The sequence below is a fragment of the Cetorhinus maximus genome, chromosome 12, assembly GCF_964194155.1.
Source record: "Cetorhinus maximus chromosome 12, sCetMax3.hap1.1, whole genome shotgun sequence".
Taxonomy (NCBI): Eukaryota; Metazoa; Chordata; class Chondrichthyes; order Lamniformes; family Cetorhinidae; genus Cetorhinus; species Cetorhinus maximus.
Genome location: NC_135890.1, coordinates 64343620 through 64371379, shown reverse-complemented (window position 1 = coordinate 64371379; position 27760 = coordinate 64343620). Strand labels below are relative to the sequence as shown.

At 46.0% G+C, this 27760-nt stretch overlaps 1 protein-coding gene across 1 annotated transcript in view; it reads right to left on the bottom strand.

The window, feature by feature from the left end:
* The window catches only part of LOC144687161 (tRNA (32-2'-O)-methyltransferase regulator THADA), a 173443-nt gene extending 152296 nt beyond the window's left edge, over positions 1–21147 (bottom strand). Inside the window, exons 1-4 of the mRNA XM_078552901.1 lie at positions 21139–21147; positions 20900–21022; positions 19179–19299; positions 7544–7692 (exon numbers count right to left, since the gene is read on the bottom strand). Of these exons, the coding sequence (XP_078409027.1) occupies positions 7544–7692; positions 19179–19299; positions 20900–21022; positions 21139–21147 (402 nt within the window). The remainder of the gene's footprint in view (positions 1–7543; positions 7693–19178; positions 19300–20899; positions 21023–21138) is intronic.
* Positions 21148–27760: the final 6613 nt, after the last annotated feature.

The window sequence follows — 27760 nt, the reverse complement described above, 5'->3', positions numbered from 1 at the left end:
TTTGGGGAGTCAGGAAGTGAGTTACTTGCCTCAGTATTCCTAGACTCGGACCTGCTCTTGTAGCCACAGTATTTATATGGCTAGTCCAGTTCAGTTTCTGGTCAATGGTAACCCCCAGGATGTGGATAGTGGGGGACTCAGTGATGGTAATACCATTGAAGATTGGTTGGATTCTTTCGTGTTGGAGATGGTCATTGCCACTTGTGTGGTGCAAATGCTACTTGCCAATTGTCAGCCTAAGACTCAATATTGTCCAGATCTTGCTGCATTTGGACATGGACTGCTTCAGTATCTGAGGATTCGTGAATGGTACTGAACATTGTGCAATCATCAGCGAACATCCCTATCTCTGACCTTATGATGGAGGGAAGGTCATTGATGAAGCAGCTGAAGATGGTTGGGCCTCAGACACTACCCTGAGGAACTCCTGCAGTGATGTCCTGGAGCTGAGATGATTGACCTCCAATAACTACAACCATCTTCCTTTGTGCTAGGTATGATTCCAACCAGCGGAGAGTTTTCCCCCCGATTCCCATTTTGCTAGGGCACCTTGATGCCACAATTGGTCAAATGCGGCCTTGATGTCAAGGGCAGTCACTCTCACCTCACCTCTGGAGTTCAGCTCTTTGTCCATGTTTGAGCCAAGGCTGTAATGAGATCAGGAGCTAAGTGGCCCTGGCAGAGCCCAAACTGAGTGTCAGTGAGCAGGTTATTGCTTAGCAAGAGCCGCGTGATAGCACTGTTGATGACCCCTTCCATCACTTTACTGATGATCGAGAGTAGACTGATGGGGCTGTAATTGATTAGGTTGGATTTGTCCTGCTTTCTGTGCACAGGACGTACCTGGGCAATTATCCACATAGCCAGATAGATGCCAATGTTGTCGCTGTACTGGAACAGCTTGGCCAGGGGCGCGGCACTTTCTGGAGCACAAGTCTTCAGTGCTATTGCCGGAATATTGTCAGGTACCATAGCCTTTGTAGTATCCAGTGCCTTCTGCCATTTCTTGATATCATGTGGAGTGAATCAAATCGGCTCAAGACTGGCAGCTGCGATGCTAGGGGCCTCTGAAGGAGGCCGAGATGTACCATCCACTCGGCACTTCTGGCTGAAGATTGTGGCAAGTGATTCAGCCTTATCTTTTGTACTGACATGCTGGGCTCCCCCATCGTTGAGGATGGGGATATTTGTGAAGCCTCCTCCTCCAGCGAGTTGTTTAATTGTCCACCATCATTCACAACTGGATGTGGCAGGACTGCAGAGCTCAGATCTGATCCGTTGGTTGTGGAATCTTTAAGCTCTATCACTTGCTGTTTATGCTGTTTGGCACATAAGTAGTCTTGTGTTATCTAGGCCCCCCATAATTCTGTACACCTCGATTAAGTTACCCCCTTAGCCTCCTCTGTTCTCAGAAAACCAACCCTAGCCTATCCAATCTCTCCTCATAGCCGCAATTTTCAAGCCGTGGCAACATGTGAAATTCTGAGGTAGTGGGATTCCCCCAGCTCACCTTTTTTTCATTCATTCACAAGATGTGGGTGTCATTGGCTGGCCCAGCATTTCTTGCCCATCCTAATCGCCCTCGAGAAGGTGATGGTGAGCTGCCTTCTTGAACCGCTGCAGTCCATGTGGTGTAGATACACCCACAGAGGTTGACACCTCATTGTTAGGTATGCCTGGTGCTGCTCCTGGCATGCCCTCCTGCACTCTTCATTGAACCAGGGTTGATCCCCCGGCTTGGTGGTAATAGTATAATTGGAGATATGCTGGGCCATAAGATTATAGATTGTGTTCAAGTACAATCCTGCTGCTGCTGATGGCCCACGGCGCCTCATGGATGCCCAGTCTTGAGTTGCTAGATCTGTTTGGAATCTATCCCATTTAGCATGGTTGTAGTGTCACACAACACAATAGAGGGTATCCTCAATGTGAAGATGGGACTTTGTCTCCACAAGGACTGTGCAGTGGTCACTCCTACCAATACTGTAATGGACTGACACATCTGCGGCAGGCAAGTTGATGAGGATGAGGTCAAGTATGTTTTTCCCTCTTGTTGGTTCCCTCACCACCTGCCGCAGACCCAGTTTAGCAGCTATGTCCTTTAGGACTCGCCCAACTTTGTCAGCAGTGATGCTACCGAGCCACTCTTGGTGATGGACATTGAAGTCCCCCACCCAGAGTAAATTCTGCACCCTTGCCACCCTCAGTGCTTCCTAAAATTGATGTTCAACATGGAGGAGCACTGATTCATCAGCTGAGGGAGGGTGGTACGTGGTAATCAGCAGGAGGTTTCCTTACCTGTGTTTGACCTGATGCCATGAGGTGTTGAGGATTCCCAGGGTAACTCCCTCCCGACTGTGTACCACTCTGCTGCCATCTCTGCTGGGTCTGTCCTGCTGGTGGGACAGGACACACCCAGGGATGGTGATGGTGGTGTCTGAGACATTGTCATAGAGTTTTACAGCACTTAAAGAGGCCCTTCGGCTCATCATGTCCGTGCCGGTCATCAATTCTACCTATCTATTCTAATCCCATTTTCCAGCACTTGGCCTTGTATGCTATGGCATTTCAAGTGCTCATCTAAATATTTTCTTAAATAAATATGTAAGGGTTCTCGCCTCTAACACCCTTTCAGGCACTGAGTTCCAGATACCCCCCACCCTCTGGGTGAAAAGATTTTTTCCTCAAATCCCCTATAAACCTCCTGTCCCTTATCTTAAATCTATGCCCCATGGTTATTGACCCCTACAGAAAGGATGAAAAGTTTCTTCCTATCTATGTCGCTCATAATTTTGTACACCTCGATCAGGTTCCCCCCTCAGCCTTCTCTGCTCTAAGGAAAACAACCCTAGCCTATCTGGTCTCTCTTCATAGCTGAAACGCTCCAGCCCACGCAACATCCTGGTGAATCTCCTCTGCACCCTCTCTAGTGCAATCACATCCTTCCTATAGTGTGGCGACCAGAACTGCACACAGTACTCCAGCTGTGGCCTAACTAATGTTTTATACAGCTCCATCATAACCTCCCTGCTCTTGTATTCAATGCCTCGACTAATAAAGGCAAGTATCCCATATGCTTTCTTAACCACCTTATCTACCTTTCCTACTGCCTTCAAGGATCTATGGACAGGCAAACCAAGGTCCCTCTGATCCTCTGTATTTCCTAGGGTCCTACCGTTCATCGTGTACTCCCTTGCCTTGTTAGTCCTCCCAAAATGCATCATCTCACACTTTTCAGGATTAAATTCCATTTGCCACTGTTCTGTCCATCTGACCAGCCTGTCTATATTGTCCTGTAGCCTAAGGTTTTCCTCCTCACTATTTACCACACCACTAATTTTCATGTCATCTGCAAACTTACTGATCATACCTCATATATTCACGCTTAGGTCATTCATGTACACTACAAACAGCAAGGAACCCTGCGCTACACCACTGGACACAAGCTTCTAGTCACAAAAATAACCTTCGACCATTACCCTCTGTCTCCTGCCACTAAGCCAATTTTGGATCCAAATTGCCCTGGATCTCATGGGCTCTTACCTTCTTGACCAGTCTCCCATGCAAGATCTTGTCAAAAGCCTTACTGAAGTCCATGTAGACTACATCAACTACACTACCCTCACAGACACACCTAGTCACCTCCTCGAAAAATTCAATCAAATTTGTTAGACATGATCTGCCGCTGACAAAACCATGCTGACTATCCTTGATTAATCCTTGCCTCACCAAATGGAGATTGATTCTGTCCCTCAGAATTTTTTCCAAAAGTTTCCCGACCACTGATGTTAGGCTCACTGGCCTGTAATTACCTGGTTTATCCCTACCACCCTTCTTGAATAATGGTGCCACATTCACCGTCCTCCATTCCTCTGCACCTCTTCTGAGGCCAGAGAGGATTTGAAAATTAGTGTCAAAGCCCTTGCTATCTCCTCCCTTTCCTCCCACAGCAGCTTGGGATACATCTCATCTGGGCCTGGGGATTTATCCACTTTTAAGCCTGCTAAAACTAACACCTCAACCCTTTCAATGCTAATTTGTTCAAGTATATCACAGTCCTGATTTTGATACCTACACTGTCCTTCTCTATAGTGAATAGGGAAGCAAAGTACTCATTTAAAACCTCACCTACATCTTCCGGCTCCTTACACAGATTGCCACTGTGGTCACTAATGGGCCCTACTCTTTCCCTGGTTATCCCCTTTCCCCTAATATACTTATAAAATGCCTTTGGATTTTCCTTTATTTTACCCGTCAGTGTTTTTTCATAACCCCTCTTTGCTCTCCTAATTTCTTTTTTAAGTCACCCCCTGCACTTTCTATATGCCTCTAGGGCTTCTGCTGTTTTGAGCCCTCAGTATCTACCTTAAGCTACCATTGGCATCTATTGGCCTCCCCTGCCTGAATGTGCCATCTGCTGCCCAGTATGATGCCAGAAACGTCATGGACCAAGGCGTGTGATGTTACGACAACACCCTGCACAACATCCTGGGCACGACTGAGACTGGACTGACATGCTGCCCCCCTCCCTGGGCTGGCACAAGGACAGTCTTTGCAAGCTCAATGTTGAAGCACTTCCTTACTCTGTGGTCCTGCCATTCTGGCCCAAAGTTTGTTTATGCCATTCTGTAACCGACTCTCTCCCCATCCTGGCACTGAGAACACTTCCCCACCGCACCCACCCACCCCAGTGATGTGTCTGAGTACAATCTTCCCCACTCTTACCACGCCCCCCCCACCCTGGGTGTACCCCTTGTCCTTCAGCACATTCCCATGTCTCAGGCCAGTTTTCTCCCTGCCCCAGTGGAGGCGTTGCCTCCCTGCTAACACACCTGTCTTACTGCTGACCTAGTAGGTAGAGACTTTCCTCTGACATCCCCCTGAAAGTGATGTGGTGTTGCCTGCAAAGCCTGGCACTGAGCATGAGTTGCCACAAGCAAGGCAGATGAACGAACCACGAAGTCATGAGCAAAATGCAGGTCGCCAGGTGCACGTCACTTATATATCATTGCGAAACACGTCGATCCATTTGGACACCGACATGCCCTCTTGATCGAGGGTGGGGTGATGATTCCGGCAAGCAGCCCTTATAATATGAGATGCAAATGTATTAAAATTATATTCCCAACGTGCCATGGCAGGAAATGTGGCCCGCAACTGACGGCTGGAGTGGACCATCCCAGACTGCTTTTACAATGTCGTAAACTGATTTTTCCAATCTCGCGATATTTTCTGCTCCCACCCGCCATGACGCCTGCAAGTGGGCAAGGCCGGAAAATCCCATCGTAAGAGTACAAATATTTAAAAAGGCAAAGTCTCTAAAGTCAGTGTTTATCCCTTGGAGAGAGAGCCTGGGGAATTAATAATGGGAAACAAAGAAATAGTGGAAGTGTAAACAGGTATCTTGCCTTCGTCTTCATTGTAGAAGACCCAAAAAACATCCCAAGAGTACTTGAATATCAAGGGGTAAAAGAGAGGGAGGAATTTAAATCAATCACAATCACTAGGGAAAAGGTACTGGGAAAACCATTAAAACTAAAGGTTGACAGGTCCCTGGATCTGATGGCCAGCATCCTAGGGTCTTAAAAGAAGTACCTGCAGAGATAGTGGATACCAAAATTCCCTAGGTTCTGCAAAGGTCCCAGCGGTTGGAAAATTGCAAACGTAATGGCTCTATTCAAGAAAGGAGGCAGACAGAAAGCAGAAAACTACAGGCTAGTTAGTCTGTCATTGGGAAAATGCTAGAATCCATTGTGAAGGAGGTAGTAGCAGGACATTTAGAAAATCATAATACAATCAAGTACAGTAAACATGGTTTTGTGAAAGGAAAAGGGTGTTTAATAATTTTATTAGAGTTCCTTCCAGATGTAACAAGCTAGGTGGATAAAGAGAAACCAGTAGATATGGTGTATTTGGATTTCTGTAAGATATGATTCTGTGACAATGACTATGTCAGGCTGTTGCTTGACTAGTCTGTGAGACAGCTCTCCCAATTTTGGCACTAGTCCCCAGATGTTCGTAAGGAGGACTTTGCAGGGTCAAAAGGGTTGAGTTTGCCATTGTCGTTTCATTAATGAGCCAGATGGGTTTTTTACAACAATTGACTTTGGTTTCATGGTCATCATTAGACTATTAATTCCAGATTTTGATTGAATTCAAATTTCACCATCTGCCCTGGTGGGATTCGAACCTGGGTATCCAGAGCATTACCTTGGGTCCAGCGACAATACCACTATGCCACCCTGTCCCCACCCTCGCTGCGGTACCCCCAGGTCCAACACCCCAGAGAGCGGAAGTTATTGGCCACTATGACTAACTGTGCTGCACAGGTTCTCAGAACAACCTACCTTGGAAGGCATGCGATTGAATATGGTTCCTTTCGTCTCCACAGTGAGTCGATATAACTGGAAATAGCAGATCCAGCAAGACACAGGCCTGGGAAAAAAAAAAGCCATCACCATGATTCACAGAGCAATACTGGGAGATAAAATACTGCCAGAGGGGGAGACAAAACAGCACAACATGGGGAGGCAAAACACTGTCACATGGGGAGACAAACACTGTCACACAGGCAAACAACCGAATAACACAAAGAGATATTTGATGGAACGGTGTAAAGAGAGCTTTACTCTGTACTTGGTTCTTGAGAATTTTTCAGTAAATTGATTTGGAAGCAATCACTTCACTTGCCCCTGCCCTCACTGGGCACATGGTACTGATCGCCCTGCAGCACCTCAACTGAAGTGGCACTGTGCGAATATCTAAAGCACACCAAACATTCAATGATGCATTTTACAGCAGGGCTCGCTGAAAAGCTCAGCAACAGGAACTTTGTCTGAATTTTTAGCTCCAGGGCCTTGAAGCAGGAAGGCTTGTTGGGGTGCTCCACTCAATGAATTCATCATAGGCCCTGATATCACACACAGACTTTCTGACTTGCTGGGTCCATTGCTACAGTGAGCACTGCCCTAATGTAACCCCAGAAAAGGATAAATCAGATTCTGCTGGGGTCTGCTAATCTTATATTGTTTTTGATTTTGCATTACATTGTAGTAACAGTAACCTTTAGCTCTTGCCTGTTAAGTAAGAAAGCCCTGTCAAATAAGATGCAGTGACCAATAAATTGAGTAAGGTTGACCTTAAGCAGTAAAATCAACCTTTTTCAAAACTGGAGACTGGTATGGAATGCAACATGTCCTCCAAGTTGCATGCATGCACATTTGTGCAGCAACCCAGCAGGTATGGTGCAGGCCAGGCAAAAAAAGAAATTAATGTGAGTATTGGAACAGAGACCTGGATTGGAAGGAATGCCCAAGCACAAGGATGCAAAGCTTTTGACACTCCTGACAAAGCTTGCAAGGCTTTGTTGCAATTGTCACTGTTTAATTCCTGTATATTTAATAAATCTGTGGCATCTGGCATTCAATGTTGTCAACCCTATGATTTGACATGTAAATTATTAGAAGACAACATTTACTCCTACTCTATCAGAGCCATGGCTGAAATAAGATAATATGAAACTATTGAGGTCTCTCTACTGTACCCCAGTCTGGAAGCCTGGCAGTTGACACACCAGCATCTTGTTCTTACTGCAAGTGACCAGGCCCCGACTCATCAGCAAGCTCCCCAGTCCATCGGTCTGCATCGCTGGCAACGTGACCTCCAACACCCCGAGGGTCAAGTCTTGGACCTCTGGGACAGCAAACAAACAATCCAGATTACAGCCAAGGACAGAGAGCTGGGCATCACCACAACCAAATCGATGACTCCCCACAACCATCAATAAACCCAGCAGATCATTGATAACATTCCACACCCAATCAAAACTCCCCCCACCCCATCGATAACACCCAACACCCAATCAATACTCCCACCACCCCATCGATAACCCGGCCCACCCCATCAATACTCCCCCTACCCCATCGATAACACCCCCCACCCCATCAATGCTTCCCTTACCTCATCAATAATACCCCTATCCCATCGATAACACCCCTACTCCACCAATACTCCCCCTACCCCATCGGTAACACCCGACAGCCCATCAATGCTCCCCTTACCCCATCAATAACACCCCTACCCCATCGATACTCCTCCTACCCCAACCCCATCAATGCTTCCCCTAACCCATCGGTAACACCCCCCACCCCATCGATAACATCCCCCACCCCATCGATAACACCCCACACCCCATCGATACTCCCGCTATCCCATCAATAAAATCCCAGACCCCATCAGTAACAACCCCCACCCCATCGATACTCCCTCCACCCCATCGATAGACCCTGACACCCCATCAATGACATGCCGCATCCCATTCATAACACCTCAAGGTAGGTCACACGCACTGTCCTTTCACAGTGGGGGTTCTAAAGAAGGGTCATATTGGACTTGAGACATTAACTCTGTTTCTCTCTCCACAGATGTTGCCAGACCTGCTCAGTTTTTCCAGCACGTTCTGTGTTTATTTCAAGTTTCCAGCATCCGCAGTTTTTTGCTTTCATTTTAGCTAAACTAAACGTTGCCCCTTAGAAGCAGAGACAGGATATCAAGGCAGCATTTGACCGAGTGTGGCATCAAGTAGCCCTAGCAAAACTGGAGTCAATGGGAATCAGGGAGAAAACTCTCCACTGGTTGGGAGTCATGCCTAGCACAAAGGAAGATGGTTGTGGTTGTTGGAGGTCAATCAGCTCAGATCCAGGACATCACTTCAGGAGTTCCTCAGGGTAGTGTCCTAGGCCCAACCATCTTCAGCTGCTTCATCAATGACCTTCCTTCTATCATAAGGTCAGAAGCGGGGATGTTCGCTGATGATTGCGCAATGTTAAGCACCATTCGCGACTCCTCAGATACTGAAGCAGTCCATGTCTAAGTGCAGCAAGACAATATCCAGGCTTGGGCTGATAAGTGGCAAGTGACATTCGCGCCACACAAGTGCCAGGCAATGACCATCTCCAACAAGAGAGAATCTAACAATCATCCCTTGATGTTCAATGGCATTACCATCACTGAGTCCCCCGCTATCAACATCCTGGGGGTTACCATTGACCAGAAACTGAACTGGACTAGCCATTTAAATACTGTGACTACAAGAGCAGGTCAGAGGCTAGGAGTCATGTGACGAATAACTCACCTCCTGGCTCCCCAAAGCCTGTCCACCATCTACAAGGCACAAGTCAGGAGTGTGATGGAATACTCCCCGCTTGCCTGGATGAGTGCAGCTCCCACAACACTGAAGCTGGACACTGTCCAGGAAAAAGCAGCCCGCTTGATTGGCACCACATCCACAAACATTCACTCCCTCCATCACCGACGCACAGTAGCAGCAGTGTGTACAAGATGCACTGCAGGAATTCACCAAGGCTCCTTCAATAGCAACTTCCAAACCCACGACCATTACCACCTAGAAGGACAAAGGCAGCAGATAGATGGGAACACCACCACCTGGAGGTTCCCCTCCAAGTCACTCACCATACTGACTTGGAAATATATCGCCGTTTCTTCACTGTCGCTCGATCAAAATCCTGGAGCTCCCTTCCTAACGGCACTGTGGGTGTACCTACACCACATGGACTGCAGCTGTTCAAGAAGGCACCTCATCAACAGCTTCTCTAGGGCAACTAGGGATGGGCAATAAATGCTGACCCAACCAGCAAAACCCACATCCCATGAATGAATTTTTTAAAAAAGGAGAAATTATCATTGGGAAATAAGGAAATGGCGGAGACATTGAACAAATATGTTGTGTCTGTCTTCACAGAAGGAGACACAAGTTACCCACCAGAAATAGACGCTAACCTAGGACTGGATAAAAATGAGGAACTTTAATTAATGAATATCAACAGAGAAAAAGTACTGGAGAAACTGAAGGGACTAAAATCCGGCAAATCCCCAGGACCTGGTAACCCATATCCTAGGGTTCTAAAGGAGATAGCTGCAGAGTTGGTGGACATGCTGACTATGATTTTAGAAAATTCCCTGGATTCTGAGACGGTCCCAACAGATCGTAAGTTAGCAAAACACCACTATTCAAGAAAGGAGGGAGAGAGAAAACAGGGAACTACAGGCCAGTTAGCCTGATATCAGTCATCAGGAAAGTGCTGGAATCTGTTATTAAGGAAGTCCTAACAATGTACTTAGAAAGGCACAGCATGGTTTTACAAAAGGGAGATCACGTTTGACAAATTTATGAAAAGTTTTTGAAGATGTAACTTTTAGGGTAGATAAAGAGGAACCAATGGACGTAGTATATTTGAATTTCCAAAAAGCATTCAGTAAGGTGCCAAACAAAAGGTTAATACACAAGATAAGGGTTCATGGAGTTGGAGTAATATATTAGCATGGGTCGAGGTTTGTTTAATGGATAGAAAGCAGAGTACAGATAAAGGAGGCATTTTGAAGTTGGCTGGCTGTGACTAGTGGAGTGCTGCAAGGATCAGTGCTGGATCCTCAGCTAATTACAATCTGTATTAATGACTTAGGCAAAGAAACAGAGAGTAACGTGTGCTAAGTTTGCTGACGATACAAAACTCGGTTGGAATGTAAGCTGTGAGAAAGGCACAAAGAACTGCAAAGAGATTCAGGCTCAGTGTGTAGGCAACTAGGTGGCACACAGAGCACAGTAAGTCCTCAGTATAAGTTATGGTTGCATTCCTGAAAACCACAACTTTAAGTGAAATAACCTGAATTGAATCATGGTTTCCCTTAGGAAGCTGGAGTTAGCTTCTAGGTTCCATTGGACATTTCTTGCCCGGAAAGACCAATGTACTAGTTGAAATAATGTACTGTACATGTGCAGCACTGTTCATTCCTAACTGGAATAACTTATAAAATAAAATAAATCACAACATAACAGAAATACAGTATAAATTCTAATTAGGTAACGCTAAACCACCCAAACAGGCCCCGGGTATCACAACATCTGTGTCTCACCCACAACACTCCTGAAACTCACAACATTTTGTTTGCTTTTCTTTCCCACTCTGTCTTTCTCTCTCTCCTTTCCCACTCTGTCGCTCTGTCTCTCCCTCTCTCTCATTTCCCACTGTCTCTCCCTCGCTCTCATTTCCCATTGTCTCTCCCTCTCTCCTTTCCCACTGTCCTCTCCCTCTCTCTCCTTTCCCACTGTCCTCTCCCTCTCTCTCTCCTTTCCCACTGTCCTCTCCCTCTCTCTCTCCTTTCCCACTGTCCTCTCCCTCTCTCTCTCCTTTCCCACTGTCCTCTCCCTCTCCTTTCCCACTCTGCCTGTCTCTCTCCTTTCCCACTCTGCCTGTCTCTCTCTCCTTTCCCACTGTCCTCTCCTCTCTCTCTCCTTTCCCATTCTGCCTGCCTCTCTCTCCTTTCCCACTCTGCCTGTCTCTCTCTCCTTTCCCACTCTGCCTGTCTCTCTCTCCTTTCCCACTCTGCCTGTCTCTCTTTCCTTTCCCACTCTGCCTGTCTCTCTTTCCTTTCCCACTCTGCCTGTCTCTCTCTCCTTTCCCACTCTGTCTGTCTCTGTCTCTCTCTCTTTTCCCACTCTGTCTGTCTCTGTCTCTCTCTCTTTTCCCACTCTGTCTCTCTCTCTCCTTTCCCACTCTGCCTGTCTCTCTTTCCTTTCCCACTCTGCCTGTCTCTCTCTCCTTTCCCACTCTGTCTGTCTCTGTCTCTCTCTCTTTTCCCACTCTGTCTCTCTCTCCTTTCCCACTCTGTCTCTCTCGCTCTCCTTTCCCACTCTGTCTCTCTCGCTCTCCTTTCCCACTCTGTCTCTCTCGCTCTCCTTTCCCACTCTGTCTCTCTCGCTCTCCTTTCCCACTCTGTCTCTCTCGCTCTCCTTTCCCACTCTGTCTCTCTCTCTCTCTCCTTTCCCACTCTGTCTCTCTCTCTCTCCTTTCCCACTCTGTCTCTCTCGCTCTCCTTCCCCACTCTGTCTCTCTCGCTCTCCTTTCCCACTCTGTCTCTCTCGCTCTCCTTTCCCACTCTGTCTCTCTCTCTCTCTCCTTTCCCACTCTGTCTCTCTCTCTCTCTCCTTTCCCACTCTGTCTCTCTCTCTCTCTCCTTTCCCACTCTGTCTCTCTCTCTCTCTCCTTTCCCACTCTGTCTCTCTCTCTCCTTTCCCACTCTGTCTCTCTCTCTCTCCTTTCCCACTCTGTCTCTCTCTCTCTCCTTTCCCACTCTGTCTCTCTCTCTCCTTTCCCACTCTGCCTGCCTCTCTCTCCTTTCCCACTCTGCCTGTCTCTCTCTCCTTTCCCACTCTGCCTGTCTCTCTCTCCTTTCCCACTCTGCCTGTCTCTGTCTCTCTCTCTTTTCCCACTCTGTCTCTCTCGCTCTCCTTTCCCACTCTGTCTCTCTCGCTCTCCTTTCCCACTCTGTCTCTCTCGCTCTCCTTTCCCACTCTGTCTCTCTCGCTCTCCTTTCCCACTCTGTCTCTCTCGCTCTCCTTTCCCACTCTGTCTCTCTCGCTCTCCTTTCCCACTCTGTCTCTCTCGCTCTCCTTTCCCACTCTGTCTCTCTCGCTCTCCTTTCCCACTCTGTCTCTCTCGCTCTCCTTTCCCACTCTGTCTCTCTCGCTCTCCTTTCCCACTCTGTCTCTCTCGCTCTCCTTTCCCACTCTGTCTCTCTCGCTCTCCTTTCCCACTCTGTCTCTCTCGCTCTCCTTTCCCACTCTGTCTCTCTCGCTCTCCATTCCCACTCTGTCTCTCTCGCTCTCCTTTCCCACTCTGTCTCTCTCGCTCTCCTTTCCCACTCTGTCTCTCTCGCTCTCCTTTCCCACTCTGTCTCTCTCGCTCTCCTTTCCCACTCTGTCTCTCTCGCTCTCCTTTCCCACTCTGTCTCTCTCGCTCTCCTTTCCCACTCTGTCTCTCTCGCTCTCCTTTCCCACTCTGTCTCTCTCGCTCTCCTTTCCCACTCTGTCTCTCTCTCTCTCTCCTTTCCCACTCTGTCTCTCTCTCCTTTCCCACTCTGTCTCTCTCTCTCTCCTTTCCCACTCTCTCTCTCTTCCCTCTCTTTCTCCAGAGCCTGGATCCCTTCCTGACAATTTGCAGGCGCTGAGCCCCTGTCCTGCGGGGTTCTGCGGAAGTGGAGGCGGGGGGGGGAAGCGCCAAAGGAGCTAGGTGAAAGGGTTGTCCGCAGCAGGAGCCTTGGGGAGGGGTTGGGGGGGGGGTGGTCTGCATGGAAAGGGCCAGGGTGGGGGGCACGGAAGGAGCCGGGGTGGGGGTGGGGTCATGGTAGTAGCAGGGGGAGGGGTGTAGGTGGAGCAGTGTTTGCTCTCACCATTCGGCGGCCGACAGTTTCTCACCCCTGCTCTGCGCTCCTGCTCCCAGATCTTGGGCCTCGCTCTCACCCTGCAGCTTGGGCCTCTGGTGACAGCGGCTCCGACGTCAGAGCATGGCAGCGGCTAGCCCAGAGCTCAGCGCAGAGGGCAGGGCCAGAGTGCAGATACGTAAAATCAAAAATCACGGTATAAATCAAAAAAGGTCTTAAAGAGCAAACAAGGTTATAGTGAAATGACTTTAAGTGGGATGACTTCTACTGAGGACTTACTGTATAATGTGGGGACACGTGAGGTTATTCATTTTGGTCATAGGAATAGAAAAACAGAATATTTTCCAAAAGGCGTGAAACTTGTAAATGTTGATGTTCAGAGGCATTAGGCTGTCCTCATACAAGGAACACAAAGCTAGCAAGCAATTAGCAAGTACAGCAAGCAATTAGGAAAGCAAATGATATGTTGGCCTTTATTGCAAGGACATCGGAGTACAGGAATCAAGATGTCTTGCTGTAATTGTACAGGGTTTTGATGAGACCACACCAGGAATACTGTATGCAGTTTTGGTCTCCACACTGAAGGAACGGTTTACTTGCATTGGAGGGGGTACAGTGAAGCCTCACTAGATTGGTCCCTGGAATGAGAGGGTTATCCTATGATGAGCAGCTGAATAAATTGAGTCTATATTCTCAGGAGTTCAGAAGAAAGAGAGGTGATTTAATTGAAACATTCGAGGTTATGAAGGGGCTTGAAGGGGAAGACACTGAGATGTTGCTTGCCCTGGTTGAGGAATCTAGATCAAGGGGGAATAGTTTCAGGAAAAGGGGCAAATTACAATGATCCTTTATTTCTGGGATGTTGAGACGAACAGCTCAAGTGGCTTCCTGTGCTAACACATATTGAACCTCCTGATGTCCACAGAGAAATATCCTCCTCAAAGAACACCATCGGCTGACAGCTAACGAAGCACTCCCATTGACAAAGAACATCAAAAAATCCCCACACACTCATCTAAAATCCCTTAATCCCTACTGGAACACACTCCACACCTTTAAAACTGACGACTGTCCCATCTCTCGATGACACACCTCCTGGTTGACTGCAAACATCACCAACTGCAAACTGACCCAAGTGGTAAAGTTCCAGGTTTCAATCTTCCATGAAAAATCTGGAGGACAGGTGGGAAGATGTGGCCATTTGCTCCACAAGTGGAATATGAGGAACAGCTCAAATTGAGACTGTGACCAATTCAAGTCAAACCATCACCCAAATACTGAATGTCTGCCCTGGGAGATCCTTTCCTGGCAGCAACACAACCATTCACACTGTGTCAGCTGAAGCCATTGAATGGATTGTTAACCTCAATATTGAACTATAACTGCTGCTCCAGCCATACAAATAAAAAGAATTTAGGACTGAGATAAGGAGAGTTTATTCATTCAAAGGGTTGTGAATCTTTGGAATTCTCTATCCCAGCGGGTGTGGATGCTCCATCATTGAATATACTTAAGGCCAAGATAGACAGATTTTTTTGGTCTCTCAGGGAATCAAGGGATATTGGGAATGGGCAGGGAAGCGGAGTTGAAATCCAAGATCTGCCATGATCATACTGAATGGCGGAGCAGACTCAACAGGCCTTATGGTCTTTTCCTGCTCCTGTTTCTTATGTTCTTAAGCTGAAGCCCCATCTGGCTGCTCAGATGGATGCTAAAGGTCTCATGACACTATTTCAAAGACGATGAGGGGAGTCATCACTGGTGTCCTGGTCAATATTTATCCCTCAATCAACACCACAAAAACAGGTTACCTGGTCAATGTCACATTCCTGGTTGTGGCAGTTTGCTGTGCACAAATTGGTTTCCATGTTTCCTAAATGCTAACAGTGACCACACTTCTAAAGTACTTCATTGGCTGTAAAGTACTTTGAAACATCTGGTGGTCATGACAAGCACTATATGAATTACAGAATCACAGAGTGCAGAAGAGGCTCTTCGGCCCATCAAGTCTGCACCGACACGTGAGAAAAACCTGACCTACCTACCTAATCGCACTTACCAGCACTTGGCCCATAGCCTTGAATGTTATGATGTGCCAAGTGCTCATCCAGGTATTTTTAAAGGATGTGAGGCAATCCGCCTCCACCACCCTCCCAGGCAGTGCATTACAGACCGTCACCATCCTCTGGGTAAAAAAGTTTTTCCTCACATCCCCCTTAAACCTACTGCTCCTCATCTTGAACTTATGTCCCCTTGTGAATGACCCTTCAACAAAGGGGAACAGCTGCTCCCTATCCACCCTCTCCATGCCCCTCATAATCTTGTACACCTCGATCAGGTCGCCTCTCAGTCTTCTCTGCTCCAATGAAAACAACCCAAGTTTATCCAATCTCTCTTCGTAACTTAAATGCTTTATCCCAGGCAACATCCTGGTGAATCTCCTCTGCACCCCCTCCAGTGCAGTCACATCCCTCCTATAATGTGGCGACCAGAGCTGCACACACTACTCCAGCTGTGGCCTCACCAAGGTTCTATACAACTCCAACATGACCTCCCTACTTTTGTAATCTATGCCTCGATTGATAAAGGCAAGTGCCCCATATACCTTTTTCACCACCCCACTAACATGCCCCTCTGCTTCAGAGATCTATGGACACACATACCAAGGTCCCTTTGTTCCTCAGAACTTCCTAGTGTCATGCCGTTCACTGAGTACTTCCTTGTCAAATTACTCCTTCCAAATTGTATCACCTCACACTTTTCAGGGTTAAATTCCATCTGCCACTTATCTGCCCATTTGACCATCCTGTCTATATCTTCCTGTAGCCCAAGACACTCAACCTCACTATTAACCACCCAGCCAATCTTTGTGTCATCCGCAAACTTACTAATCTGACCCCCGACATAGTCATCTATGTCATTTATATAAATGAAAAATAATAGGGGACCCAGCACAGATCCCTGTGGTACGCCACTGGACACTGGCTTCCAGTCACTAAAGCATCCTTCTGTCATCACCCTCTGTCTTCTACAACTAAGCCAATTTTGAATACACCTTATCAAATTACCCTGTATCCCATGTGCATTTGCCTTCTTTATAAGTCTCCCATGTGGGACCTTGTCAAAGGCTTTGCTGAAATACATATAAACTACATCAACTGCACTACCCTCATCTACACACCTGGTAACCTCCTCAAAAAATTCAATCAAATTTGTTAGGCATGACCTCCCTCTGACAAAGCCATGCTGGCTATCAGGATCAAACCTTGCCTCTCCAAGTGGAGATAGATTCTCTCCTTCAGAATTTTTCTCCAATAGTTTCCCTACCACTGACGTGACAGTCACTGGCCTGTAGTTCCCTGGCTTATCTCTACAACCCTTCTTAAATAGTGGAACCACATTAGCTGTTCTCCAGTCCTCTGGCACCTCCCCCGTGGCCAGAGAAATATTAAAAATTTGGGTCAGAGCCCCTGTGAACTCCTCCCTTGCCTCCCTCAGCAGTCTGGGACACAAATCATCCGGACCTGGAGATTTGTCCACTTTTAAGCCTGCCAACACTTCCAATACCTTGTCACTCCCTATATCAATTTGCTCAAGAACCTCGCAGTCTCTCTCCCCGAAATCGATACCTTCATCTTCATTCTCTTGGGTGAAAACGGATGTGAAGTATTGGTTCAACACTCTAGTGATGTCCTCTTGCTGCACCCATAGATTGCCCCCTTGGTCCCTAATGGGCCCTACTCTTTCCCTGGTTATCCTCTTCCCATTGATATACTTATAGAATATCTTGGGATTTTCCCTACTTTTACCAGCCAGAGCTTTCTCATATCCCCTCTTTGCTCTCCTAATTGCTTTCTTAAGCTCCACCCTGCACTTTCTGTATTCCACTAATGCCTCTGCTGATTTGCTTCCCTTGTACCTGCTAAAAGCTTCTCTTTTCCTTCTCATCGTAACCTGAATATCTCTGGTCATCCATGGCTCTCTGGGCTTTTTACTCCTTCCAATCATCCTAGAGGGAACATCTTGAACCCTCCCCATTTCCTTTTTGAATGCCCCCCACTGCTCCTCTGTAGATTTCCCCACAAGTAGCTGTTCCCAGTCTACCTTGGCCAGATCCTGCCTTATTTTACTAAAATCCACTCTCCCCCAATCCAAAACATTTTTTTGCAACTTGTCTATTTCTTTGTCCATAACAAACTTAAACTGTACCATGTTGTGGTCGCTATCACTAAAATGCTCGCCCACCGCCACCTCAGCCACCTGTCCGACTTCATTCCCCAGAATTAGGTCCAGCACTGCGCTGTCCCTTGTTGGACCCTCTACATATTGACCTGAAAAGTTCTCCTGTACACATTTCAAGAAATCCACTCTATCCAAGCCCTTAACACTATGTCTATCCCAATTAATGTTGGGAAAGTTGAAATCACCTAATATAATTACCCTATTGTTATTGTTTTTACACACCTCCACAAATTGCGCATATACTTCCTCCTCAATTTCCTGCTGACTATCTGGGGGTCTATAATAAACACCTAACAATGTGGTTGCCCCTTTTTTATTCCTAAGCTCTACCCACAAAGCTTCATTCGATGCCCCCTCCAAGATATCATCTCTCCTTATTGCAGTAACTGACTCCTTAACTAATAATGCAATGCCTCCTCCTCTTTTACCCCCTCCCCTGTCTTGCCTGAAGATTCTATATTCCGGGATGTTGTGCTGCCAATCCTGCCCCTTCCTCAACCAAGTCTCAGTGATGGCTACTATAACACAATTCCACGTGTCAATCCTCACCCTTAACTCATCCGTTTTACCTGTAATACTCCTGGCATTAAAGTAGAGGCCACCCAGCCTTGTCTTACTCCCTTGAAACTTATTGTATCTGTACTCCCTCTGACTTGATTGTTTTACTGTTTTAGAATGCAAGCATTAATTTCCTCCTTCCAGCTGGTCACTCAAGGCAAAAACATTGGAAAAGATCTACTGCTCTGATGGAGATTGAGATCATTTTCAAAGTAAAAGAAAAGAATGTGTGAGATGTCAACACAGGAGAAGTCCCCAGGCTCAGTCCCTGAGAATGAAACCTCCCAGTTCACAGTGAACTCACAAGCCATGTCCTGTAAGTCCCACCGCTGGAGTATGAACGTACCCCAGATGGAAAGGGAAAGGTTAATCCCAAGTCACTATCTTTGTTTTAATACTTTCATGGGATGAGCACGTCCCTGGCAAGATCAGCCCCTTTCGCCCCTTATCCTTGTTGCCCATCCCAAATTGTCCTTGAGAAGGTGGTGGTGAGCCACCTTCTTGAACCGCTGCAGTCCATGTGGTATAGGCACACCCACTGTGCTGTTAGGGAGAAATTTCCAGGATTATGACCCAGCGACAGTGAAGTACTAGTTCCAAGTCAGGATGGTTTGTGACTTGGAGGAGAACTTGTAGATGGTGGTGTTCCCATGCATCTGCTGCCCTTGGCCTTCTGGGTGGTAGAGATCATGGTTTGGAAGGTGCTATCAAAGACACTTTGGTGAGTTGCTGCAGTGTATTTTGTATATGGTACACGCTCAAGTTATAGTCATTACCATAAGACAAGGGCAGAAGGACCGATCTCAAAAAGCAGAACCATAGAATGATGCAGCACAGAAGGAGGCTATTCAGCTAATTGTGCCTGTTCACGATCTTTAAAAGAGCTATCCAATTAATCTCATTTCTCTGAGCTTTCCCCTTTACCCTCCATGTTTTTCCCCTCCAGTACTGATCCAATTCCTTTTTGAAAGTTAGTAAATTTCTTCAAACAAAGTGATCAATGCCTGGTATGAGCTCAGAATACTGGTGTCCAGACTACAAACTCGTGGTAGGAGAACTGCAGGAAAATGGAAGCTGGATAAGTCAAACAGCCTCCCTCATCTGAACTTATTGTCTGAGAATCTGGAAGTCTTTCTAACCTTCCTGTGTCAGTTGTATGGCATGGATGGCAGCCACTGCCCCAAGATGTGGCTGAGGAGTGTTGCTAATCAGCTTCACCAGTGCTGCACTGGCCAGCAGTCGGCTATCTGTGTGTGAATTCTGCAATAACAAACAACACAGTTAGGACTAGAGAAAACCAGCACAACTCCCCCACCACAACCCCTCACCTCTCCAGCTTCTCTCTCAATCCTGACACCTGGTCTCGCTCTTTCCTCTGATCTGACATAATTCCCACATTGCCAATATTTCAAAAGCTGCCTCCTGAAGTTCTGTTTCCTTCTTTGTCAAACCCATCTTTATGACCTCAACATCTCAACTCTCTCCAAAGGCTATGCCTGCCCAAGTCAGGCTCCTGTCCATGACAGGGTATAAGGGAATTCCTCTCTCTCTCTCTCATGTAATCTCCCTTCTCCTCCTGACTTTGTCGGTACTCAGTGATTCTCTGAATTTTCCACCTAGACTTCAAACACCCCCTTTATACACATCTCCACTTTCCTGTATCACCTGTATTGAAATGAAGATTTATTCCACTATCTCCAACTCACCTGTAATGTGGAAACAGGGAATTGTTACACTTTTCCTCCTCCTTAATTTGCCCATTTTTAAAACCCAAGCTGGGTAGCATCTCAGATTTTCCTCTATGTTAATGGCCCAGCTTGTGATTTTGCTCACCAAACCATTCAAACAGGAGATATCATCACCAGAGCACACCCCAGATCTTTTATTTTACCATTATGGGGGTGAGGAAGCAAATGTAATATTTCCAAGTTTGCTGATGACATGAAACTAGGTGGGAATGTGAGTGGTAAATATGATGTTAAGAGGTTTCAAGGCGATTGAGACAGGTTAAGTGAGTGGGCAAATACATGGCAGATGCAGTATAATGTGGATAAGTGCGAAGTTATCCACTTTGGTAGGAAAAACAGAATGACAGACTATTATTTAAATGGTGATAGATTGGGAAATGCTGATGTACAAAGGGACCTGGGTGTCCTTGAACACCAATCACTGAAGCAAACAATGAAGGCAGCAAATAGTATGTTGGCCTTCAGTGCGAGAGGATTTGAGTACAGGAGCAAGGATGTCTTACTGCAGCGGTACAGGGCCTTGGTGAGACTGGAGTACTGTGTACAGTTTTGGTCTCCTTACCTAAGAGAGGATATACTTGGGAGTGCAGCAAATGTTCATCAGACTGATTCCTGGGATGGCAGGGTTGTCGTATGAGGAGAGATTGGGTTGACTTGGCCTGTACTTGCTGGAGTTTAGGGGATCTCATTGAAAGGTATAAAATTCTGACAGGGCTGGACAGACTGGATGCAGGGATGATGTTTCCTCTGGCTGGGGGGGTCTAGAACAAGGGGTCACAGTCTCAGGATGTTGGGTAGACCATTTAGGACTGAGGTGAGGAGAAATTTCTTCACAGAGGGTGGTGAACCTGTGGAATTGTCTACCACAGAAGGCTGTGGAGGCTAAGTCACTGAATATATTTAAGAAGGAAATAGATAGATTTCTAGACACTAAAGGCATCAAGGGGTATGGTGATAGAGTGGGTATATGGCGATGAGATAGAGGACCAGCCATGATCATATTGAATGGCAGAGCAGGCTTGAAGGGCTGAATGACCTACTCCTGCTCCTATCTTCTCTGTTTCTATGAACTCAACTAGGCTAAACTCATTGTAACCATGGAAATGACTCACCTGTCCCATGATGACTTGGAACAGAAATCCCAGAATTCTTTGCAGAGCTTCCTTTCCGTGCTCCCCCCTCCATATGGCACGCCCAATATTCTTAGGCACAGCCTGGAAGATCCGAAGACATAACTAGGGGGCCAGAAGCAGAGATCAAACATATACACAGTGAGAGCCAAGTGTTTCTAACAATACTACAGCAAACCACGTTGATTCTTCTTGACTGTAGAAAAATGCCCAGAGAGTACCAGAGCCATACCGAGAAGGAAGATTCCAGGTTCAATAACCCTGGACTGTGTTGGATGAATTGATTTCAGCCAGGCCAAGTGTTGGATTGCTACAATTGACTTGCATAACTCACTATTTTTGTTGTTTTTGAACAACAGCGAATCAGTGTGACTTTTGACTGGAAACTGTATGATGTTCCTTCATACATTCCATAAAAAGTAAACTAGTCTCCAGCATCACATTTGGTATTGTATCAGTCTACCTTCCTGAAAGAAAGAACTTGCATTTCTACAGCAAAGTTCACCACCTCAGAACATCCCAAATTAAGGAAATTAAGTAGTTTTAAAGCGAAGTCACTGTTCCCTAACGTGAGGAAACACAAGCAGCCAAATTGCATAGAGCAAGGCCCATAAATAGAATTGAAAAATATATCAAGTAGTGCTAACTGCTGTTGGTTGAGGGATAGGTATCGGCCAGGGAAAACTCACGTGCTTCTTCAAAATATTGGAATTTTACATCCGCCTGAGAGGGCAAGTGAGCCCTCAGTTTAATGTCTCAACCAAAAGACAGCACCTCCACCAATGCAACACAGAGTGTCTCATTCTAGGTTTTGTGCTCAGTCTTTGGACTAGGGCAAGGACTAATTTCCTTGTGGGGCAATTTGCTGGTGCTTTTGGTAGGGGGGGGGGGGGTTTAAACTAACTTGATGTGGGAACCAGGAGGTAGTATCAGAGAGAAATATCAATATGCACAAAATATTGAAGTAGGAAATAGTAAGTTATTAGGTGGAGTCAGAGTAAGTGAAAAAGTAATAAAGTCTAAATCAGGGTTACTGTGCATGGATGTGAATGTGCGAATTGTGGTAAACAAGATTGGTGAGTTACAGGCACAGGTTGCCATGTGAAAATATGTTGTTGCGGTTATTACCGAGACCTGGCTCAAAGAGGGGCAGAACCGGGTGTTAATTATTCCTGGATACAAAGTGTTCAAGAAAGTTAGGAAAGGAAGGAAAAGGGGTGGCAGTATTGATTAAGGTGAGCATTGCAGTGCTGGAGAGAAAGGATGTCTCGGGGAGGGGAGGGGGGTCAAGGACAGAATCTATTTGGCTGGAGCTAAGGATCAATTGCATTGCTCGGTGTAATCTATTGACCACCAACCAGTGGGTAGGATGTAAGGAACAAATCTGCAAGGACCTTACAGAGTAGTTATAATGGGGGGACTTTAAATATCTGGAAATAGTCTGGGATAGTAGTAATGTAAAGGGTGGGGCAAGACTTCCCAGGGTGTGTTAAGGAAAATTTTTTACAGCAGTATGTTTCCAGTCCAAAGACAAAGGAGGCACTGTTAAATCTGGTTCTTGAGAATGAGGTGGGCCAAATGGATCAAGTGTCAGTTGGAAAACATTTAGGGTACAGTGATCATTCTATCATAAGGTTGAGATTGGCTATGGAAAAGGACAAGAAACAATCTGGAGATTTAATAATTAATTTGGGGAAAGCCAACTTCAATGGGGCAAGAATGGATCTGATCCAGATAAACTGGAATCAAAGGTGGCAGGCAAGACTGGAACTTAACAATGGACTGTCTTTAAAGAAGAGGTAGTTCAGGCACAGTCAAAGTATATTCCCACAAAGGGGAACGGTAGAGCAAACAAATCCAGAGCTCCCTGGATGAGAAAAGATACAGGGATGAATATGAACATAAGAACATAGAACTTAGGAGCAGGAGTAGGCCATTCAGCCCTTCAAGTCTGCTCCGCCATTCAATAAGATCATGGCTGATCTGGTTGTGGTCTCAACTCCACTTTCCCGTCTGATGCTACCCCCCTCCCCCTCCCACCATAACCCTTAACTCTCTTGTCTATCAAAAATCCATCTAACTCAGCTTTGAATAAATTCAAAGACCCAGCCTCCAGTACCTTCTGGGGAAGAGAATTCCACAGACTAACAACCCCCTGAGAGAAAAAAACTCTTCTCATCTCCAACTTAAAATGGGAGACCTCTTATTTTAAGCTATGTCCCTCAAAGAGGAAACATTCTCCCGGTATCCATCCTTTTAAGTCCCCTCTGGATCTCATGTTTCAATAAGATCACCTCTCATTCTTCTAAACTTCAATGGGTATAGGCCCAACTTTATTTTGCTTCTTTTTCATTGAAAATTCCCTGGGGAGATGGTGGTATAGTGGTAATATCACGGGACCATTAATCCAGAGGCCCAGGCTAATGCTCTGGGAACAGGGGTTTGAATCCCATCATGGCAGCTGAAAGAATTTAAATTCGATTAATAAAATCTGGAACTGAAAGCTAGTTTCAGTAAATGTGACCATGACATCTACCGTCGATTATTGTAAAAACCCATCTGATTCACTAATGTCCTTTAGGGAAGGAAATCTGCTGTCCTTACCTGGTCTGGCCTATGTGTGACTCCAGACCCACAGCCTCCGAAATGACCTAGTAAGCCACTCAGTCGAAAGGCAATTAGGAGTGAGAAACAAATGCTGACCTTGCCAGAGACACCCACATCCCATGAAAGAATAAAAAAAAATAATAGTTGGAGGGGTTGGAGGGGAACTTGTAGTGGGAGGGAGATGATCCAGTTATCGTAGATACCAACGACATAAACAGGACTAAGAAAGAGATTCTGTATAGGGATTATGAGCAACTAGGGGCCAAATTAAAAAGCAGAACCTCAAAAGTAATCATCTCTGAATTATTACCTGAGCCACGAGCAAATTGGCACAGGGTAAATAAGATTACAGAAATGAATGCGTGGCACAGAGATTGGTGTGGGAGAAATGGTTTCATTTATGGGGCACTGGCAGTAGTGCTGGGGAAAACGAGAGCTGTACCGTTGGGACGGTGTTCAGCTGAACTTCACAGGGACCAGTGTTCTGGCGGGTCATATAACTAGGGTGTTAGAGAGGGCTTTAAATTAAATAGTGGGGAGAAGGTATCATGTAAGAGGAGATGTAGTAAATCAAAGGGTAACAACAAGGTATTAGAGCAGAGTAGGTAATGATAACCAGAGAGTGGCAGGAAGGGACAGAGAGTATGAAAAGAGACTGGCAGCTAATATAAAAGGGAATCCAACAAAGCTTCTATAGGTATATAAACATAGAAAATAGGAGCAGTGGGTCATTCGACCTTTTGAGCCTGCTCCGCCATTCAATATGACCATGGCTGATCCTCTAACTCATACTCCTGCTCTCTCCCCATACCCCTCGACTCCTTTAGTGCCTAGAAATCTATCTATTTCCTTCTTAAATATATTCAGTGACTTGGCCTGTGGTAGAGAATTCCACAAGTTCACCACTCTTTGAATGAAAAAGTTTCTCCTCATCTCAGTCATAATTGGCCTACCCTGTATCCTGAGACCCTTGTTCTAGAACCTAACCCCACTCCCTGCCCCCACCAGGGGAAACATCATCCCTGCATCCAGTCTGTCCACCCCTGTCAGGATTTTACGCATTTCACAATATAAATAGCAAAAAGGTGGCAAAAGAAGGAGTGGAGCAATTAATAACCAAAAAGGGGATTTACGCAGGGAGGAAGGGCTGAGGTATAAAATAATTACTTTGCAGCTGCCTTTACTATGGAAGAAGATGCTACACAGGTCATGGTAAAATAATGGAGATAACTCAGACACTTGAAGGATTTAAAATTGATAAGGAGGAGATATTGGACAGGGTGTCTGTACTTAAGTTGATTAGGCACAAGACCAGATGAGATATAACCAAGGATACTGAGGGAAGTGAGAGCGTAAATGGCGGAGGAACTAGCTTTAACTTTCCAGTCTTTCTTAGGGGTGGTGCCTGAGGGCTGTAGAATTGCAAATGTTACACCCTTGTTCAAAAAAGGGTGTAAAGGTAAGCACAGCAACTATAGGCCAATCAGTTTAACCTTGGTGGGGGGGGCAAACTTCTAGAAATGATAATTCGAGACAAAATTAAAAGTTACTTGGGAGGCGGTAGCATAGTGGCATTGTCACTGGACTGGTATTCCAGAGACCCAGATTCAAATCCCACCATAGCAGATGGTGAAATTTGAATTCAATAAAAATCTAGAATTAAAAGTCTGATAATGACCATAAAACCATTGCCAATTAGTGTAAAAACCCATCTGGTTCACTAATGCCCTTTAGGGAAGGGGATCTGCCGTCCTTACCTGGTATGGCCTACATGTGACTCCAGACCCATAGCAATGTAATTGACTCTTAAATGCCCTCTAAGCAAGGGTAATTAGGGATGGGCAATAAATACTGGCCTAGCCCGCAATGCCCACATCCCATGAACGAATAAAAAAAATTGCAGGGTTAATTAAGGAAAGCCATGGATTTGTTGAGGGCAAATCTTGTTCAACTAACTTGCTGGAGTTTTTTTGATGACGTAACAGAAATGGTTGATGAGGGCAATGCTACTGATGTGGTGTACATGGACTTCTAAAAGGTGTTTGATACAGTGCTGCACAACAGACTTGTGAGCAAAGTTAGAGCTCATGGAATAAAAGGGACAGTAGCAACATGGATAGGGAATTGGCTGAGCAACAGGAAACAGAGTAGCAGTTACCGGTTTTTCAGATTAGAGGAAGATTAGAGTTCCCCAGATGTTAGGACTCCTTCCCGGAAGTATTGTGAACTGTGAGGAGCATAGTGTAGGACTTCAAAGTGACATAGACAGGTCCATGGAATGGGCAGACAAATGGCAGATGAAATTTAACGAAGAGAAGAACATGGAGGGACAATATAAAATAAAGGGTACAACTCTAGAGGGGGTGCAGGAGTAGAGGATCCTGGGTGTGTGTACATAAATCATTGAAGGTGGAAGGACAGGTTGAGAGAGCGGTTAATAAAGCTTATCTTAGGCTTTATTAATAGGGGCATAGAGTACAAAAGCAAGGAAGTTATGTTAAACTTGTATAGCAACACCGTTTCGACCTCAAATGGACTACCGCGTCAAGTTCTGGGCACCACACTTTGGAAAAGATGTGAAGACAGAGTGCAGAAAAAATTCACAAGAGTGGTTCCAGGGATGAGGAACTTCAGTTATGTAGACAGATTGAGGAAGTTGGGGCTGTTTATCTTGAAGAGAAGGTTGAGAGGGGATTTGATAGAGGTATTCGAAATCATGAGGGGTCTGGACAGAGTAGACAGGGAGAAACTGTTCCCATTGGTGGAAGGATCGAGAACAAGAAGCACTGGTTTAAGGTAATTAGCAAAAGAAGCAAAGGCAAAGTGAGGAGAAACTTTTTTTTTCTAACACAGCGAGTGGTTAAAATCTGGAATGCACTGCCTGAGAGTGTGGAGGTGGCAGATTCAGTTGAGGCATTCAAGAGAGAATTGGATTATCTGAAAAGGAAAAAATATGCAGGGTTATGGAGAGAAGGTTGGGCAGTGGCACGAAAGGAACTGCTCCTCAATTGCTCCATTCCTCCGGAAAGCCAGCACAGACACAGCAGACCGATTAGCTTCCTTCTGTGCTGTAACCATTCTGTGATTCTGAGCTCAAACACACACAACCTTCTGATTAGGTTCCTCGAGTGCTACAACACAGCTTTACAAATACTAATGAAGATTTGATTAATCTTTTCATAGCATCTGAGGGCAGAGGGAGAGGCAGGATGTGTCTCTAACAAAAGCCATTTGCGGCACTGATGCTGGACTGACCACCGTCTTATTATTTCAAAGCTAAACATCAAGATCTGACCGCCAGACACCCCCAGGGGATGAAGGTCCAAAAACGCCTCAATGTCTCAAGGTTCAAATAGGCAGTCATGAAGGAATTGCTCTCACAGAAACTCAAGAGTCTCCTGCGTACAGTGAAAATGGACACACTGCACTGAGAATGACTGGGTGACCTTCAGGGATATAGTGTAATCCACTGCTCTAGAGGCCTTCGGCCTTAACTCTTATAAGTGTCAAGATTGGTTTGATGAAAACAATGAGGTATCCAAAAACTACTGGAGGAAAATCATCACCTTTACAGGGTTTTCCCTCAATGACAAATAGTCTCCATCCAAGCATGATGCCTACCGAAACATCCACAGGACTGTCCAAAGCAAGCTGTCCAATGCAAGGCACTTGGCTGAATCACAAAGAAGGCAACCTTCAGCCATATGCAGAGCCCAAAGGCCTTAAGGGATTCTACTGATGTTCTGAAATCAGTTTGCGGTCCCCAGTCTACTGGTTCATCACCAATCCTCAGTGCTGACAGGTCAACACTGCTCACAGGAAAAACCCAAATTCTAGAAACATGGGCAGAGTACTTTAATCACATTCCCAATTGGCCTTCAACCATCATGAAGAAGCAATCAACAGGCTGCCACAGGTTGCCATCAAGTGCTCTCTGGATGACCCTCCCATGCTGTTGGAAACAATGAGGGCAATCAAACTCCTGTCCAGTGGCAGAGCTGACGCTATCTCAGCTGAGGTCTATAAGGCTGGAGATCAAATCCTGATCAAGAAGCTCACTGAGCTTTTTAACTCTATGTGGGAGCAAGAAACCATCCCACAAGAATACAAAGATGCCTCCATTGTCAACCTGTACAAGTGGACAGGAACTCACCAAGCTTGCGACAATCATATAGGAATCGCGCCTCTCTCCATCACCAGCAAAATCTTCACCAGAATCTTTCTGAACGGCTTAGT